Source organism: Myotis nattereri (genome assembly GCF_964212035.1).
Source record: "Myotis nattereri genome assembly, chromosome: 6".
Taxonomy (NCBI): Eukaryota; Metazoa; Chordata; class Mammalia; order Chiroptera; family Vespertilionidae; genus Myotis; species Myotis nattereri.
This window is the reverse complement of record NC_138081.1, coordinates 6,844,749-6,864,758: the sequence shown is the minus strand read 5'-3', so window position 1 is coordinate 6,864,758 and position 20,010 is coordinate 6,844,749. Positions and strand designations below refer to the sequence as shown.

The 20,010-nt window shown below is 45.6% G+C and overlaps 3 protein-coding genes across 3 annotated transcripts; all 3 read right to left on the bottom strand.

Moving 5' to 3' along the window:
• Positions 1-187: 187 nt before the first annotated feature.
• LOC308521554 (uncharacterized protein C2orf78-like) lies at positions 188-7,163 on the bottom strand (the record flags this gene model as incomplete). The annotated part of the gene is made up of 3 exons (XM_081094627.1): positions 188-2,055; positions 2,911-3,648; positions 7,052-7,163. The coding sequence occupies 3 exons, from the start codon at positions 7,161-7,163 to the stop codon at positions 188-190; spliced, it is 2,718 nt and encodes a 905-aa protein (XP_080950753.1).
• A 5,809-nt stretch (positions 7,164-12,972) lies between these two features.
• Positions 12,973-14,838, bottom strand: LOC308521553 (uncharacterized protein C2orf78-like; the record flags this gene model as incomplete). The annotated part of the gene is made up of 1 exon (XM_081094626.1): positions 12,973-14,838. The coding sequence occupies one exon, from the start codon at positions 14,836-14,838 to the stop codon at positions 12,973-12,975; it is 1,866 nt and encodes a 621-aa protein (XP_080950752.1).
• Positions 14,839-14,913: 75 nt separating this feature from the next.
• LOC308521552 (uncharacterized protein C2orf78-like) lies at positions 14,914-19,949 on the bottom strand (the record flags this gene model as incomplete). Its single annotated transcript, XM_081094625.1, has 3 exons — positions 14,914-14,984; positions 15,696-16,433; positions 19,838-19,949. The coding sequence occupies 3 exons, from the start codon at positions 19,947-19,949 to the stop codon at positions 14,914-14,916; spliced, it is 921 nt and encodes a 306-aa protein (XP_080950751.1).
• Positions 19,950-20,010: the final 61 nt, after the last annotated feature.

The following is a 20,010-nucleotide window of genomic DNA, read 5'->3' as shown; positions in this document are numbered from 1 at the left end:
CAAGATTGAGAAATTTCTATCTATCTATCTATCTATCTATCTATCTATCCATCTATCCATCTACCTATCTATCTATGTATGATCTATCTATCTCTCTATTGTCTATCTATCTATCTATCTATCTATCTATCTATCTATCTATGGAAAAACAGCAGGTACACAAAAGCACCAGTACTCCCAGCATCTCCTACATCACATAGCCATAGTACAGAGAAATGTCCATTTCTTTTTCCCTGTCAATGAAATGCTGCATTTCCCCCAATTTGGCAGCATTCTCACGCTCTAGTTGAGCCTTCCTCTTCATGGCCTCTCGATCTGGCCTCTGCTCATTGGTGATGGGTGTTGACATGACTGGCCCCCGAACCTCAGATTTCCTCCACGGAATTGGTTGGAGGGCGAAATCCTGGAGTAGATAGTGGTTGTGAGGCTTGAGCGGAGCCCGGGGCTGGCTCACAGCAGAGTGAACAGGCTCCCGCTGGAAAGAAGCACAAGATGAGGCTTTGTAGGTCCCAGGCCTAGAAGCAGGAGGCGGAGGGACACTAGGGCAGTCGCGGTTGTTCAAACCTGCTCCAGCTGAGTTGGATGATACTGGCTGAGCTGATTTGGCAGGGCCTATCAAAGATGCAGGAGTTGGCAGGGATGCATTGACTGCAGCAGGCTTGGCAGGGTTGGTCACAGCAGGCCGACATGATGCCAGAGACTGTGGCCTGCGAGGAACAGGTCGAGCTTGAGGCTTGTCCATGGTTGGAAAAACCAATGGCACCAGCTTGACCTTCCCGGGAGAAGGCAGCTTGTCCTGGGATGGAGGTGGAGCCCCTTTGTCAGCACTTGCATATGGTTTTTGGGGATTGACTTGAGTTTTCACAGGACCTTTGCCCTCGCGGGGAGAAACCAGCCATGGTTTGGTAGCTGGGCGTGGCTGGGGGCCTTTGGGGTTGCTTGAGTTTCCCAGGGCCCGCAAGGAAGACAGGTCAGCTTTCTCATCCCTCTTCTTGCCCAGTGCATGGAGAACATGCACAGACTCCAGCATGTGCATACTGAGGCTGCTGCGAGGCTTTTTGATGGCCTCTTGTGGCAACTCAGGATGACTTTTCTTCCTCTTCATCTTGGGAATGGCTGGCTTCTCCTCGGCCTTGACTTTGTTCCCTGACTGCTTCCTCTCCTCAGCTCTCTTGGAGTAGTGTTCCTTGTTTCTTTTGGCGTTTTCCTGCCCATGTCTCTTCGTATTGCTGGTCCTGCTGGCTGCAGCTTTCTGAGGTTTGCTGTTAGAATGCTTGGCCATGTTCGAAGGAGCCCTGCCACCAGCTGCAGCATTGCAAGGAACCAGTTCTCCCACAAACACACAATCTGGGCTCTCGGGCTTGATCTTGGCCTTGGGAGCATCACTGATAGACTCAGAGGCTTTGTGTTTGATCTTCCTGCCTTGATCAGAGCGCGTCTTTCTGACACTTGACTTTTTCTGCACTTCGTGCAACGTGAGGCCCCTGGTGTCTTTGGTTTTGATCACCTTGGGTCCTTGGGGCTGATCAAGGTCATCCAAGGAAGTTAAGACCTGTGGAAGGTGAATACCCTCCACCAGGGTGTCGATGTCTGCAAAACTGTCATTAGATTCAGTCCCATTTTCAAGTGTCCCTTGGTCCTTAAGACTCAGGCTGTTCTTTCCCAAACCAGAGTTGTCACAACCAGGCTGCTCCTCTTGGCCAATGGGATCAGTGCAGGCCAGCACCTGTGGAATGTCAGGGGCTTCTAAAGGGAGCAGTGGAGCAGCTTCGCTTTCTGTTGGGAACTGGTACCCATTCAGGTGCTTGGGAAGCTTGGTTTTAATATTCTCCACATTCTTATTCTCTTTCTGTTCCTGGCATGGAGCTGGAGGCAGTGCCAGGAGGTGACTAGGACTCTGGACGAGGGGTGACATTGACATGTCCCCACTCTGAGGTGGTGGATAACTCTCAAGTACCTGGATATGTCTGTTACTGCCGGACTTGAGGAATTCTTGAGTAGGTGGTAAATAAAATAGTTGGCCTGGAAGTTGCAATGCCAGGGAAGTCTCCATCACTACAATGGAATCAAGGGGAAGTCGGTCAGTCCCTGGCAATAAGATGCTCCCTCAGCACCACCATTGCAACAATCATGTGCCTTCCAACAGTGGGAAAGGCATCCCTACAAGCTCTTTTGCAGGATCATGAACAGCATCGTGTGCTAGGAGATAAAAGGCAACTGTTCTGGTTCTTCATGGTGACCATTTGATGTCATTTTTTTAAAGGATTTTCTTTGCATTTCACAGGGTTGTTATAAGTCAAATAAAAAATAAAAGTGATTTTTAAGAAATGTTTCTCATTCTCATATGGAACCCTTGTAATTCTCTCTACTTTCCTGAGTGAATGAAAACACTTCATACCAAGGACTAAGACAGGGAATGGAGCTCTTCCTGACCAAGTCTATAAGCAAGGGGAGATAATGGCCTGTTTGCTTTGGACAAGATGTTGGAACACATGATCCTAAATCCAGGTGTCAACTCAGGAAGTGATGGAACGTTCAATGGGCACTATCACAATAATGTACTGAAAGGCCTCAGAAAGAGACTAAAACAATAAATCAAGGGAGTTTCTTGCGGCATTGTAGTACAGGAGGACTCATCAGGCAGGGCAGTGGAAAGTGTGGTGTCCCTTGGTATGCTCTTGGAGTTCTCCTACATGGAGCATCCATGGCTGTTAGTTTCCCACCTTCCCACCTCTGTCAGGTGTCCTCATAAGGAGTCTGACAATGGGGGGCATTGACTGAGGGTGGTAGTGGTGAAAGTCACAGGACTTACATTCTACCTGTCTGAGGACTCACCACTTCACAGCTGCAGATTGACCCTAGTTTTGAATGCTGACCTTATTCCTCTTCCTTGTGACTGTTTGGACTCACCTTGAAAACCTGTCTGTGTGATGGGATGAGGAGGCACAGAGTAGCAGATTCCACAGGTGGAGGCTGGTGGTATCATACTTGTGGACTGAGCCTCCTTTAGCACCATGACCATCCCTGGGTCAGGGACAGAGGCCCTGCTCTCTGTGTAAGACACAGAGCCATAGGACTGCAGGTAGGGACCACCCTCTTCAGAGAGCAGAGGGTCCATTGTGCCTTGATTGTAGTAACACACATGATTTCCCACCTGGTAGGGATGTGACAGGCTCTGTCCCTGAATGGGTGCCCCCTGAACAAGGTTGACAGAAAGTGATGGATACTGAGGGGCCATATTATAGGCATCTGAGTGTTTATCACACTGGGACGCCAGAGACATAGAGGAGACAGTTGTGTCCTGGTCAGTGACAGTCACAGTGAAGTTTCTGAGTGATGATGACTTCTTTTCAGTGTCTCCTGTAAGAGCCCACTCAAAAACTTTCGGATTGGAAGCAGCTGGAATGGAGATTGGGCTCTGGCCAGGAATTTGAGACAACATGGTTGTGCAAGAATGTTGGTAAAAGTGGGCACCACCCATGAGAGGTTGGAAAGAGGCGCCAGAGGCTGATGGCAGGAGCCATGGTGAACTGTTGGCTGGAGCAGAGGCACTGTAGAAATTGCAGACACTTCCTGCATTGCTCTCCACAGGAAGAGAGCGTTGCAGAGAGGTTGAAATTCCAAGGAAAGGTGGATTTTTGGAATTCTCTGTAGGGAACAAGAGGGTGATGAAAAACATCAGAGAGATTGATAAACAATATGTGTGAAAAAGCAGCATTATTTTAAGATTGTTGCTTTCAGCCCTAGCTCTTTTGGTTCAGTTGGATAGAGCACTGGCCAGCGAGTCTGGGTTCAATTCCAGTCAAGGGCACAAGCCCAGGTTGCGGGCTCAATTCCCCAGTAAGGGGCCTGCAGAAGGCAGCCAATCAATGATTCTCTCTCATCGTTGATGTTTCCCTCTCTCTCCCTCCCTCCCCCTTCCTCTCTGAAGTCAATAAAATAGAGATATCATGTACTGGTGGGGTCCCTCAGCCTGCCTGTGCCCTCTCACAATCCGGGGCCCCTGGGGCGATATTGGACTGCTGGTTTTGACCTGAGGGATGTAGTAGTGCAGGAAGCAGCAGGTGGACCGGGAAGGAGCCCGAGCCAGGGCCCGGCGCTGGGCAGCTCCAGCTTGGTGGTAGTGGCAGCACTGCCGCAGAGGTGGGAGAGGCTCCTTCCACTGCAGCTGCTCCAGTCATGAGCCCAGGTGTCTGGTGCCCATCAGTCAGCTGAGCGGTGCTCCCACTGTGGGAGCACACTGACCACCAGGGGGCAGCTCCTGCGTTGAGCGTTTGCCCCTGGTGGTCAGTGCATGTCATAGCGGCCAGTCAACTTGTCATTCACTCTTTTGATCATTCAGTCGCTTAGGCGTTTATATATAATATAAAAACTTGAGCAAAAATGTACACAAGACCCAAGTGGTGTGGTTCATACATTGTTCTCCAGGCTAGAAGCAACCACTCCCTGACCTATCTCGCTCTTGAACTTACAGCAGTATTGATTTGTATGCTCTTTCCTAGAATTAAAGCATTTTCAAACCAGAAGTCCTTGGAGAAACCCTGTTCTAGCATTCTCATTTCACGAGTGAGGAAACTACGGATCGGTTCTCTCCCTATGTTAGTATTAGTACCTGCTTCCATCACCTAAACATCCCCACTTCCTTGCCAGAGCTCTGCGCATTACACTGCCAACATGTAAGAGCAATAGAACTTCTGATGCAGATGTTTGTTTGTCCATGGGAAGACAGCACATCAATTGTCATAACAATCTTCAGCGTCTCATTTTGCCTGTGCCCTTCACGTGCTCTTCCTATAATTCTCATAGAAGCTCAATGCAGTTGGTAAACTTAAAGGGTGTTTCTTACTGTCTTTATGCCTGATTTTTGATCCTACCTCAAAATGGCTATCTGACGGTGAGTTTCTCATAAGTGAGGCACGTGGCAAACGTCAAAGCCTAATAAATTTACTACAGAATGAAGTTCTGTTTCATACATCAGTATCATAAAAGTAAATATTGCCTATTCTATTGTAGTGAATACTGTTAACCAGAAACAACCCACAATAGGTGATTTTGAGTAAGTTCTTAGCCAGTACATATGGACAGAGGAGATCTATCAGTAGAAAATGCATAACAAGCAGCACACTGCAACCACTGTTGATGTATATGTGCCTCCCATAAATGCAGACCAATAGTTCAGTAAATACTAGTTTAAAGCGGAGAGCAAAGTAAATGTAAAGGAATTCCATTATTGTAATCATTTGTGTTTCTCTGACTATACCCCAGTAAATAAGAAATACTTAGTATATTAGATATTTGTATTTCAATTAAAATAGCCTTAAAACAAAGAGAAGAGAACAGTTGAAATGTATCATGAAGGTTTTTATATTTATCTTAAAACCTAGATTGTCATCATCTTCAATCCAGGAAAGGATGTCGTACCCAAAGTCTTAAAACCATCATCAATAGATTTCAATTTAAAAAACACACATTAATATAGGAATCCCCAAGAGAATCTAAACAATTGTTTTGTGAGAAATATGAAATTAGCGAAGCGGGGCTTGATGCTCTCTTGTTTTCCTTAAGCAGCTCTGACCTGAAATGAGGCAATGGCTGTGTATCAGCGTGCTGTCTGCGTTAGGAAGAAAATAACTTTGAAGATGAAGAGCATCTTTGACTTCGAACATACTAATCACACAAAGGGTGTATTCTTTCTGATTCTATTTAGGACATATCTTTCTGTTAGGTCTTAAATTATTTCGTTTACTAGACGAAACATTGTCATAGTTTAAAAATCAGAATGAATTGAAACACTGAAAATTCTGTTATTTCCAATGCCCTAAATCAGTGGTCGGCAAACTCATTAGTCAACAGATCCAAATATCAACAGTACCACGATTGAAATTTCTTTTGAGAGACAAATATTTTAAACTTAAACTATATAGGTAGGTACATTGTTATTAACTTAATTAGGGTACTCCTAAGGCTAAGGAAGAGCCACACTCAAGGGGCCAAAGAGCCGCATGTGGCTCGCCAGGCGCAGTTTGCCGACCACGGCTCTAGATAATCGCCTTTCTTAGTTTCTTGTATATAAGAAACATCATTTCTGAAACACGTTTTTAAATGTTTATATTGCAAACTGTCACATGCCATCTGTGTTCAGAGAGGCAATAAGAAAACAGGCAACTGAATAGGATTGTGTTGATACACGGCTTTGGCTAGTGGTACCCTACCCCAGCCTTACTTTCTTTCCTATTCTATCAATGCAAGCATTTGCTGAGATCCACATTACTTTGCCCTAGTCCGAGCTGATTTCACCCTCTACTCTTTCTGCTTTTATTTAAAATCTTTGGTTCCCTCCAATATTCCATTCCAAACTACCTTTTGTTCTCATGAGCTCTTTCACGCTCTCCTTGTTAATTTTTATACTTTCCCCTCCTTCTTGGTTGTGTCTTTTCCTCCCTCTTGGTTCCTGTAGGCCTGTGCTGATGAAAAATGTTCTAATTTTTTTACATTGAAATACTTGCCTTCTTAGAGCCCAGTACTCTCCATCCTCTCTCCCTATTTCCTCTGTTATCCTACTTTGGATAGCAAACTCCAAAACCACATGAATATTACCTTTGGAACAGCACTCAATTTAAAATACTAAACTTGAAACCTTGGTGGTGGGAGATCATTACACATGAGACATCATACATCTATATATGTATGTATTGCTAGTTTTCTCCATGACTTAGGTTTTCTTCCTATTGCTGTTGAAACACTATCAAGAAGTCTTGATTTCATTGTCAACAGGAGTGTTCTTTAAAACTCCATATTAGAAAAGGAAGGGGTTAGAGTCCACAGCCGATCTAACATCCGAATGTAGCAGATGACGACAAAACAGATTTTGTGAGAGAGTCAATGACTTGTCCAAAGTCACATTGCTAGTAGATGTCAAAATCTCAACTGAAATTAGGTCTGCAGACTTCTCAATCACTATTTCCCCAAATTATTCTCTGCTCTTTTGACTCTATTGCTAAATTTAGGGGCAAACATCTAATGAAAAACTTTAAAAAGGTTCTCTCCTTACCTGACATGGTCAGAGAAGAAGAGCAAATATCAACTTTAGATGCAAGGGATGAGGATGTCTCAGTGGCTGAAGCCAAAGAGCACGTGTGTCCAGTACGAAGGTCACTGGTCATACTGGCCACTGGTGACTGGTCACCAGTTACTGGTCACTGGTCAGTTGCGATGATCCAAATTTATTTACAGACAACTCCATGGACACCCCAGGATTCTACCAGGTGGTGGTAGGTTTGGTGGGAGAATGATGTCACAAAGCAGGCAGTTTAAAGGGATGAGAGAGCCAATCGGGAGGTCAGGTTCCCAAGAAGACAGGATTGGATGGAGGGAGTGGTAGCGGAGCTAAACCAACACCTGCATGGCTGAGCTCTCAGGACAGATGGGCGAGATGACAATACAGCTGTGTTTCTAGTCTCACTTTCCCCAGGCTCTTACGCTAGGGAAATAATCTCAATGTTTGTTATAGACATGCATGAATATAATTAACTACTAGTTGCTTATATTCTCCATATTATATTGTATAACATGTTTACCATTATCTATATTGCTACTATCTTAGAGAGAATGGAAAGGGGCATCTAGGTTGCACACTTACAGTTGTTCTGAAATCATACCAGTCCATGTCATAAGTGAATTTACTGTGGCTTTTGAGGAGCAAGGGGAGGGATTAAGGAGCTCTCTCTGTCCGTTGGTTGACCAGTAAAATGAAGTTTCTTGAGTGTATTTTGTGCAGAATGATGTGGTCCAGGGCTCTTTTTTTGTAGTTTCTTCTCCTTGAATCCTACCTCCCCAGAGCTGGGCAGGGCCAGGCTAGGTTGACTTGCATCTCCTACCACTCTCATTTTTTCTCCTTCTTCATTGTAGGCATTGTTTGTAGAGAAGCTTTGATCTTGCATTCTGACACTCCTGGATGTTACTCCCTGTCCACTTCCAGCAGCGGGGTCTTCTTTGTAGTGTCTGACGCTTCCCCCAATGGGCTCTGTCCATTACAAGCAACGACCACAGAGCTAGGTGTCAGCTGACTGCAAACCTTTCCTCTTCCAGCCTTTGGTTGCACTTCTTCTGCCCGTAATTTGCTCTCTCTGGTTCCTTGGGCCATGTAGGCATCCTGCTGTATTATACGCGAGAGGCCTTCACGATGTTTTCCCTTCTCCTTCTCTCATAAAGTGGATCCAGTGTGGCAGTTACTGCAGTCTCCTCCCCCTTTGCAACAGGCGCTGTAGAACTTTGGGCCTCCAGGATTCTCTGTCTGCCATGCTTGGGTGCACGGCCAGGCAAAAGTGAGGAGGAGACTAGTTAGAGAAAGACAAGGACATTCTTGGAGACTAGGTGACAGGCAAAGTGAAATTGTACAGGACAAAAACATTCATGTGGATATTTTAGGTTCAGTGGAAAAGATGTTGACACATTTTGGTCTCATTTTGTATTAAGACAACAGACAATTTACATGTATACACAACTTATCTAGTGCAACAAATGCAAGGCATTTTGCTCACTACAGGTATAATCTTCAATATATTTTCATTTTCTTTTATGTCATATTAGCTCAATTATATAAATCATTGGTGTGTTTGCAGAACAGAGATTGTCGTTATGCTGTGTGTCAATGCTCTGGTTTTGTTCATTTGTTTTTTTCCTAGTCGTACTTTTTATTTATTTATTCATCTTTATTGTTGTATTAGAGATGTCACCTTTATTTTCTATTTCGTCGTTCCCTCCATGGAACCCCTCCACCCACCCCACTCTTGCCATCCCGCCTTCTACCTTCACCACTCCATTTTCTGTGTCCATGGGCTATGCATACATGCATACAAGTTCCCCAGTTCATCACACCGCACCCACACCCCCACCTTCCCTCTAAATTTTGTCAATCCGTTCCATGCTTCTATATCTCTAGGTCTACTTTGCTCATCAGTTTATTTAGTTCATTAGATTCCACATATGAGTGAGATTATGTAATGCCTTTCTTTCTCTGGCTTATTGAGCTTAGCATAATACTCTCCAGGTCTATCCATGCTTTGCAAATGGTAAGAGTTCTTTCTTTTTTTACAGCCGCATAGTATTTCATTGTGTAAATGTACCACTGCTGTTTTATCCACTCATCTGCTCATGGGGACTTGGGCTGTTTTCCAAATCTTAGCTACTTTAATTTGTGCTGCTTTGAACATAGGTGGGCATATATTCTTTTTGATTGGTGTTTCTGGTTTCTTAGGATGTATTCCTAGAAATGGGATCACTAGGTCAAATGAAAGTTCTATCCTTTTATTTTTTGAGGAATATCTTTAGTGTTTTTCACAGTGATTGCACCAGTCTGCATTCCCAGCAGCACCCTAGTCTTATTTTCAAAGATTCCACCATGGTAAGACATATTGCATATTTCTCCCTTGAGGCGTTTATCTTGAAGCATCATGAACTAGCTTGATCTGATGGATTTTGTGGAGAAACTTAAAAAGGGGCCTGTGAAAAAGGACACTGTGGTGAGTTATGCTGTGCACACAAACAAAAGGAACAGATGTGTACGGTCAGCCCAGTGTGGCCTGGGTGCCTCTGTTGTTCTTCCCCTGGTTAGTGCTTTTCTCACTAGCCCTCTTGTGACTGTGAGAAGACAGTGCTGTGTTGCTAACCCAGGCTTCCACAGGGTGGGGAAAAGTAGGTTTACAGTTGTGTGTGTGGAAAATAGTACAATTATGTATAAATAATCATACAACCATAAAGTCTGTGTTTCCCATACTCAACTGTAAACCTACTTTACTCCATGCTATCTATGGATTAAGCTGGCTTGGGGGAGGAAGTCAATGGATCTAGTAGTTTCTCTTGATGGTAAGCTTTTAGGGTGCCTGGATCAATCCACCTTGGGCTTTTTACTTCCATTGTGTATGAAGTGTGTGACCCAAGAGGCCAAGAAGCCAGAAGAAGATAGCTCCTACAGATGGAATCTCCAAAGCCACATTTTTCATTTATAGGCCAACATTTCATCTTATGAGATACTAGAGGCCCGGTGCACAAAAATTTGTGCACTTGGGTGGGCGGTCCCCTCAGCCCGGCCAGTGCCCTCTCTCAGTCTGGGACCCCTTGGGCGATGACCACCTGCTGGCTGAGGCCTGCTCCCTGGGAGATTGGGACTAAGATGGCAATCAGACATCCCTCTGGCAGCCTGGCAGCCCTCGGGAGATGTCCACTTGCCAGCGGGAAGCAGACCTAAGCTGCAGTCGGACATCCTTAGCGCTGCTGAGGAGGCAGGAGAGGCTCCCACCACCACCGCTGTGCTGGCAGCCATCAGCCTGGCTTGTGGCTGAGCAGAGCTCCCCCTGGGAGAGCGCACTGACCACCAGTGGGCAGCTCCTGCGTTGAGCGTCTGCCCCCTGGTGGTCAGTGTGTGTCATAGTGACCAGTCATTCCCAGTCCTTCTGCTGTAAGGGTCAGTTTGCATATTACCCTTTTACTATATAGCAGGGGTCCTCAAACCATGGCCTGCGGGCCACATGCAAATACAAATATTGTAATTGTTCCCGCTTCATTCTTTTACTTCAAAATAAGATATGTGCAGTGTGCATAGGAATTTGCTCATAGTGTTTTTTTTAAACTATACTCTGGCCCTCCAATGGTCTGAGGGACAGTGAACTAGCCCCCTGTTGAAAAAGTTTGAGGACCCCTGCTATATAGGATAGAGGCCTGGTGCATGGGTGGGGGCCGGCTGGTTTGCCCTAACTGGTGTCCCGGATCAGGGTGGGGGTCCAGCTTGGGTGCCTGGCCAGACTGGGTGAGGGGCTGATGGCTGTTTTCAGGTTGTTCGCACCCCCTTTTGAGTGGGGGTCCCCACTGGGGTGCCTGGCCAGCCTGGATGAGTGGCTGATGGCTGTTTTCAGACTGCCCGCACCCCCTTCAGGGTGGGGGTTTCCATTTGGGTGCCTGGCCAGCTTGGATGAGGGGCTGAGGGCTGTTTTCAGGCTGCCTGCACCCCCTTTAATGTGGGGGTCCCCACTGGTGTGCCTGGCCAGCCTGGATGAGGGGCTGAGGGCTGTTTTCAGGCGGGCCAAGCCTGCAACTGAAGCTCCCAGTCACTCCTTTTTTTCTTTTTTTCTGTTTATTCTGGGATTTATTTACCTTCTGTAATTGAAACTTTGTTGCGGCTCCAGCTCCTAGGCCAGCTGGCTGAAAGCAGGTACCTGGGGTTTGTTTAGCTTCTATAAGTGCAACATTGTTGCTTAGACTGGAGCTCAGAGCCCGGCTGCAGCAGCCTGGGAACCTTGGCTAGCTCCATCACTGGAGCAAGCAAGCCTCATGTTCCCTTCAGCTGCCTGGCTGCCAGCCGCTATCTTTGTTGGCAGATAATTTGCATATCGCCCTGATTAGCCAATGGGAAGTAGAGCGGAGGTATGGTCAATTACCATGTTTGCCTATTATTAGATAAGAAGAGTTTTTTCAAAGATGGTGCATTCTTACCTGAGAAGAAATTGTGGGAAGTGTTGCAGTGTAGAGATATGGCTTAAAATTATAAATTTTTTCAAGGCTTTCCCTCTTGGAATCCTGCATTACATTGCCAAATTTCTGATGCTAATATGTAATATGAGACTAACACTACAAGCTAAATATCTGCAGTCCAGACCAGTCTCTCCTTTTCAGTATTCCCATGGAAATCATGGGAATCCCCAGCTACTGCAGTGAGGGGGCTCTCACCTGAGACCCAGTGTGCCTATTGCTCTTGCCAGTGGACATGGATGCTTCCCGGGATTTTTCTCTTGGGCTTTGCTCAGTTGATGGTGGTGTTTAGACAAGGCGGCATGTGCAGCCTGGGCTCATGCAGCAGGCCCTAGCTTGCCCTTCAAGTTAATGTTTAGGCTTCATCTGACGTTTGATCTCATGCACCAGTAAGCTCTGGATGCTGTGTTCTGAAAGCCAGGTGGGCGACCTATGGCCACTTACAAATACTGAAGCCTTCAGAGACAGGCCTCCAATGGAGGCTTCACTCTACTGCATGCAGTGTGACCTCAGCCCATTACTGAACCTCTCCGGTAAAGTGACACAGGGATACTGGCCTTGCATGTTGTGAAGGTTAACTGAAGTGGTGTACTCATGGGCCTGGACCTAGGTGTGCAGTCAATGATCATTTATTTCCCACGTCCTGTCCTGGGTGGGCCTCCTACTGCAGACATTCACTTCTGTAGGCCCCTGTTATCAGCTTCCCCAGGATAACTCTAAGCCCTTGCCACTCATCTGGTAGAGTCCCCTAATTTGTTCTCACTTTCCCCAACTGCAATCATATATGCATAAGGCAACCCAACCCATAGGAAATGTGTCCTGAATCTGTTTTCTGAAATACTTATCTAGTGGTCATGAGACATAAGGCCAACTTCCCAAGAGACTTTTTACATTGCTCCTGGTCAACCTAGACTCAGCTTCTGCCCTCTCAACTCTATTCAAATTTTCCTCTTTTAGCACTCATCTCAGATCCTGCTTCTCACTTCTGCCATACACCCACCTCCTGCTTCTCTTTATAGATCCATAACCTCTCCCCGCTTTTGGCCTTTCTGGCCATGGCCCAAGTTCCTTTCTTCCCACGGTGCTTACCCCCTGACCCTCATTCACCGATCCAACTTCCAGTTCTTTCCTTATCGTGCAGCCTTTGATCCTCATACCCACCAAAGAAAGAGCACAGTTAACAGCATCTCAAAACACAAAATACTTCTTTATTATTAAATGCTAATTTATAATACTTATTCAATTTTATTACGTTATAAAATATACCAAGATTGAGAAATTTCTATCTATCTATCTATCTATCTATCTATCCATCTATCCATCTACCTATCTATCTATGTATGATCTATCTATCTCTCTATTGTCTATCTATCTATCTATCTATCTATCTATCTATCTATCTATGGAAAAACAGCAGGTACACAAAAGCACCAATACTCCCAGCATCTCCTACATCACATAGCCATAGTACAGAGAAATGTCCATTTCTTTTTCCCTGTCAATGAAATGCTGCATTTCCCCCAATTTGGCAGCATTCTCACGCTCTAGTTGAGCCTTCCTCTTCATGGCCTCTCGATCTGGCCTCTGCTCATTGGTGATGGGTGTTGACATGACTGGCCCCCGAACCTCAGATTTCCTCCACGGAATTGGTTGGAGGGCGAAATCCTGGAGTAGATAGTGGTTGTGAGGCTTGAGCGGAGCCCGGGGCTGGCTCACAGCAGAGTGAACAGGCTCCCGCTGGAAAGAAGCACAAGATGAGGCTTTGTAGGTCCCAGGCCTAGAAGCAGGAGGCGGAGGGACACTAGGGCAGTCGCGGTTGTTCAAACCTGCTCCAGCTGAGTTGGATGATACTGGCTGAGCTGATTTGGCAGGGCCTATCAAAGATGCAGGAGTTGGCAGGGATGCATTGACTGCAGCAGGCTTGGCAGGGTTGGTCACAGCAGGCCGACGTGATGCCAGAGACTGTGGCCTGCGAGGAACAGGTCGAGCTTGAGGCTTGTCCATGGTTGGAAAAACCAATGGCACCAGCTTGACCTTCCCGGGAGAAGGCAGCTTGTCCTGGGATGGAGGTGGAGCCCCTTTGTCAGCACTTGCATATGGTTTTTGGGGATTGACTTGAGTTTTCACAGGACCTTTGCCCTCGCGGGGAGAAACCAGCCATGGTTTGGTAGCTGGGCGTGGCTGGGGGCCTTTGGGGTTGCTTGAGTTTCCCAGGGCCCGCAAGGAAGACAGGTCAGCTTTCTCATCCCTCTTCTTGCCCAGTGCATGGAAAACCTGCACAGACTCCAGCATGTGCATACCGAGGCTGCTGCGAGGCTTTTTGATGGCCTCTTGTGGCAACTCAGGATGACTTTTCTTCCTCTTCATCTTGGGAATGGCTGGCTTCTCCTCGGCCTTGACTTTGTTCCCTGACTGCTTCCTCTCCTCAGCTCTCTTGGAGTAGTGTTCCTTGTTTCTTTTGGCGTTTTCCTGCCCATGTCTCTTCGTATTGCTGGTCCTGCTGGCTGCAGCTTTCTGAGGTTTGCTGTTAGAATGCTTGGCCATGTTCGAAGGAGCCCTGCCACCAGCTGCAGCATTGCAAGGAACCAGTTCTCCCACAAACACACAATCTGGGCTCTCGGGCTTGATCTTGGCCTTGGGAGCATCACTGATAGACTCAGAGGCTTTGTGTTTGATCTTCCTGCCTTGATCAGAGCGCGTCTTTCTGACACTTGACTTTTTCTGCACTTCGTGCAACGTGAGGCCCCTGGTGTCTTTGGTTTTGATCACCTTGGGTCCTTGGGGCTGATCAAGGTCATCCAAGGAAGTTAAGACCTGTGGAAGGTGAATACCCTCCACCAGGGTGTCGATGTCTGCAAAACTGTCATTAGATTCAGTCCCATTTTCAAGTGTCCCTTGGTCCTTAAGACTCAGGCTGTTCTTTCCCAAACCAGAGTTGTCACAACCAGGCTGCTCCTCTTGGCCAATGGGATCAGTGCAGGCCAGCACCTGTGGAATGTCAGGGGCTTCTAAAGGGAGCAGTGGAGCAGCTTCGCTTTCTGTTGGGAACTGGTACCCATTCAGGTGCTTGGGAAGCTTGGTTTTAATATTCTCCACATTCTTATTCTCTTTCTGTTCCTGGCTTGGAGCTGGAGGCAGTGCCAGGAGGTGACTAGGACTCTGGACGAGGGGTGACATTGACATGTCCCCACTCTGAGGTGGTGGATAACTCTCAAGTACCTGGATATGTCTGTTACTGCCGGACTTGAGGAATTCTTGAGTAGGTGGTAAATAAAATAGTTGGCCTGGAAGTTGCAATGCCAGGGAAGTCTCCATCACTACAATGGAATCAAGGGGAAGTCGGTCAGTCCCTGGCAATAAGATGCTCCCTCAGCACCACCATTGCAACAATCATGTGCCTTCCAACAGTGGGAAAGGCATCCCTACAAGCTCTTTTGCAGGATCATGAACAGCATCGTGTGCTAGGAGATAAAAGGCAACTGTTCTGGTTCTTCATGGTGACCATTTGATGTCATTTTTTTAAAGGATTTTCTTTGCATTTCACAGGGTTGTTATAAGTCAAATAAAAAATAAAAGTGATTTTTAAGAAATGTTTCTCATTCTCATATGGAACCCTTGTAATTCTCTCTACTTTCCTGAGTGAATGAAAACACTTCATACCAAGGACTAAGACAGGGAATGGAGCTCTTCCTGACCAAGTCTATAAGCAAGGGGAGATAATGGCCTGTTTGCTTTGGACAAGATGTTGGAACACATGATCCTAAATCCAGGTGTCAACTCAGGAAGTGATGGAACGTTCAATGGGCACTATCACAATAATGTACTGAAAGGCCTCAGAAAGAGACTAAAACAATAAATCAAGGGAGTTTCTTGCGGCATTGTAGTACAGGAGGACTCATCAGGCAGGGCAGTGGAAAGTGTGGTGTCCCTTGGTATGCTCTTGGAGTTCTCCTACATGGAGCATCCATGGCTGTTAGTTTCCCACCTTCCCACCTCTGTCAGGTGTCCTCATAAGGAGTCTGACAATGGGGGGCATTGACTGAGGGTGGTAGTGGTGAAAGTCACAGGACTTACATTCTACCTGTCTGAGGACTCACCACTTCACAGCTGCAGATTGACCCTAGTTTTGAATGCTGACCTTATTCCTCTTCCTTGTGACTGTTTGGACTCACCTTGAAAACCTGTCTGTGTGATGGGATGAGGAGGCACAGAGTAGCAGATTCCACAGGTGGAGGCTGGTGGTATCATACTTGTGGACTGAGCCTCCTTTAGCACCATGACCATCCCTGGGTCAGGGACAGAGGCCCTGCTCTCTGTGTAAGACACAGAGCCATAGGACTGCAGGTAGGGACCACCCTCTTCAGAGAGCAGAGGGTCCATTGTGCCTTGATTGTAGTAACACACATGATTTCCCATCTGGTAGGGATGTGACAGGCTCTGTCCCTGAATGGGTGCCCCCTGAACAAGGTTGACAGAAAGTGATGGATACTGAGGGGCCATATTATAGGCATCTGAGTGTTTATCACACTGGGACGCCAGAGACATAGAGGAGACAGTTGTGTCCTGGTCAGTGACAGTCACAGTGAAGTTTCTGAGTGATGATGACTTCTTTTCAGTGTCTCCTGTAAGAGCCCACTCAAAAACTTTCGGATTGGAAGCAGCTGGAATGGAGATTGGGCTCTGGCCAGGAATTTGAGACAACATGGTTGTGCAAGAATGTTGGTAAAAGTGGGCACCACCCATGAGAGGTTGGAAAGAGGCGCCAGAGGCTGATGGCAGGAGCCATGGTGAACTGTTGGCTGGAGCAGAGGCACTGTAGAAATTGCAGACACTTCCTGCATTGCTCTCCACAGGAAGAGAGCGTTGCAGAGAGGTTGAAATTCCAAGGAAAGGTGGATTTTTGGAATTCTCTGTAGGGAACAAGAGGGTGATGAAAAACATCAGAGAGATTGATAAACAATATGTGTGAAAAAGCAGCATTATTTTAAGATTGTTGCTTTCAGCCCTAGCTCTTTTGGTTCAGTTGGATAGAGCACTGGCCAGCGAGTCTGGGTTCAATTAAAGTCAAGGGCACAAGCCCAGGTTGCGGGCTCAATTCCCCAGTAAGGGGCCTGCAGAAGGCAGCCAATCAATGATTCTCTCTCATCATTGATGTTTCTCTCTCTCTCCCTCCCTCCCCCTTCCTCTCTGAAGTCAATAAAATAGAGATATCATGTACTGGTGGGGTCCCTCAGCCTGCCTGTGCCCTCTCACAATCCGGGGCCCCTGGGGCGATATTGGACTGCTGGTTTTGACCTGAGGGATGTAGTAGTGCAGGAAGCAGCAGGTGGACGGGGAAGGAGCCCGAGCCAGGGCCAGGCGCTGGGCAGCTCCAGCTTGGTGGTAGTGGCAGCACTGCCGCAGAGGTGGGAGAGGCTCCTTCCACTGCAGCTGCTCCAGTCATGAGCCCAGGTGTCTGGTGCCCATCAGTCAGCTGAGCGGTGCTCCCACTGTGGGAGCACACTGACCACCAGGGGGCAGCTCCTGCGTTGAGCGTTTGCCCCTGGTGGTCAGTGCATGTCATAGCGGCCAGTCAACTGGTCATTCACTCTTTTGATCATTCAGTCGCTTAGGCGTTTATATATAATATAAAAACTTGAGCAAAAATGTACACAAGACCCAAGTGGTGTGGTTCATACATTGTTCTCCAGGCTAGAAGCAACCACTCCCTGACCTATCTCGCTCTTGAACCTACAGCAGTATTGATTTGTATGCTCTTTCCTAGAATTAAAGCATTTTCGAACCAGAAGTCCTTGGAGAATCCCTGTTCTAGCATTCTCATTTCACGAGTGAGGAAACTACGGATCGGTTCTCTCCCTATGTTAGTATTAGTACCTGCTTCCATCACCTAAACATCCCCACTTCCTTGCCAGAGCTCTGCGCATTACACTGCCAACATGTAAGAGCAATAGAACTTCTGATGCAGATGTTTGTTTGTCCATGGGAAGACAGCACATCAATTGTCATAACAATCTTCAGCGTCTCATTTTGCCTGTGCCCTTCACGTGCTCTTCCTATAATTCTCATAGAAGCTCAATGCAGTTGGTAAACTTAAAGGGTGTTTCTTACTGTCTTTATGCCTGATTTTTGATCCTACCTCAAAATGGCTATCTGACGGTGAGTTTCTCAAGAAGTGAGGCACGTGGCAAATGTCAAAGTCTAATAAATTTACTGCAGAATGAAGTTCTGTTTCATACATCAGTATCATAAAAGTAAATATTGCCTATTCTATTGTAGTGAATACTGTTAACCAGAAACAACCCACAATAAGTGATTTTGAGTAAGTTCTTAGCCAGTACATATGGACAGAGGAGATCTATCAGTAGAAAATGCATAACAAGCAGCACACTGCAACCACTGTTGATGTATATGTGCCTCCCATAAATGCAGACCAATAGTTCAGTAAATACTAGTTTAAAGCGGAGAGCAAAGTAAATGTAAAGGAATTCCATTATTGTAATCATTTGTGTTTCTCTGACTATACCCCAGTAAATAAGAAATACTTAGTATATTAGATATTTGTATTTCAATTAAAATAGCCTTAAAACAAAGAGAAGAGAACAGTTGAAATGTATCATGAAGGTTTTTATATTTATCTTAAAACCTAGATTGTCATCATCTTCAATCCAGGAAAGGATGTCGTACCCAAAGTCTTAAAACCATCATCAATAGATTTCAATTTAAAAAACACACATTAATATAGGAATCCCCAAGAGAATCTAAACAATTGTTTTGTGAGAAATATGAAATTAGCGAAGCGGGGCTTGATGCTCTCTTGTTTTCCTTAAGCAGCTCTGACCTGAAATGAGGCAATGGCTGTGTATCAGCGTGCTGTCTGCGTTAGGAAGAAAATAACTTTGAAGATGAAGAGCATCTTTGACTTCGAACATACTAATCACACAAAGGGTGTATTCTTTCTGATTCTATTTAGGACATATCTTTCTGTTAGGTCTTAAATTATTTCGTTTACTAGACGAAACATTGTCATAGTTTAAAAATCAGAATGAATTGAAACACTGAAAATTCTGTTATTTCCAATGCCCTAAATCAGTGGTCGGCAAACTCATTAGTCAACAGATCCAAATATCAACAGTACCACGATTGAAATTTCTTTTGAGAGACAAATATTTTAAACTTAAACTATATAGGTAGGTACATTGTTATTAACTTAATTAGGGTACTCCTAAGGCTAAGGAAGAGCCACACTCAAGGGGCCAAAGAGCCGCATGTGGCTCGCCAGGCGCAGTTTGCCGACCACGGCTCTAGATAATCGCCTTTCTTAGTTTCTTGTATATAAGAAACATCATTTCTGAAACACGTTTTTAAATGTTTATATTGCAAACTGTCACATGCCATCTGTGTTCAGAGAGGCAATAAGAAAACAGGCAACTGAAAAGGATTGTGTTGATACACGGCTTTGGCTAGTGGTACCCTACCCCAGCCTTACTTTCTTTCCTATTCTATCAATGCAAGCATTTGCTGAGATCCACATTACTTTGCCCTAGTCCGAGCTGATTTCACCCTCTACTCTTTCTGCTTTTATTTAAAATCTTTGGTTCCCTCCAATATTCCATTCCAAACTACCTTTTGTTCTCATGAGCTCTTTCACGCTCTCCTTGTTAATTTTTATACTTTTCCCTCCTTCTCGGTTGTGTTTTTTCCTCCCTCTTGGTTCCTGTAGGCCTGTGCTGATGAAAAATGTTCTAATTTTTTTACATTGAAATACTTGCCTTCTTAGAGCCCAGTACTCTCCATCCTCTCTCCCTATTTCCTCTGTTATCCTACTTTGGATAGCAAACTCCAAAACCACATGAATATTACCTTTGGAACAGCACTCAATTTAAAATACTAAACTTGAAACCTTGGTGGTGGGAGATCATTACACATGAGACATCATACATCTATATATGTATGTATTGCTAGTTTTCTCCATGACTTAGGTTTTCTTCCTATTGCTGTTGAAACACTATCAAGAAGTCTTGATTTCATTGTCAACAGGAGTGTTCTTTAAAACTCCATATTAGAAAAGGAAGGGGTTAGAGTCCACAGCCAATCTAACATCCGAATGTAGCAGATGACGACAAAACAGATTTTGTGAGAGAGTCAATGACTTGTCCAAAGTCACATTGCTAGTAGATGTCAAAATCTCAACTGAAATTAGGTCTGCAGACTTCTCAATCACTATTTCCCCAAATTATTCTCTGCTCTTTTGACTCTATTGCTAAATTTAGGGGCAAACATCTAATGAAAAACTTTAAAAAGGTTCTCTCCTTACCTGACATGGTCAGAGAAGAAGAGCAAATATCAACTTTAGATGCAAGGGATGAGGATGTCTCAGTGGCTGAAGCCAAAGAGCACGTGTGTCCAGTACGAAGGTCACTGGTCATACTGGCCACTGGTCACTGGTCACCAGTTACTGGTCACTGGTCAGTTGCGATGATCCAAATT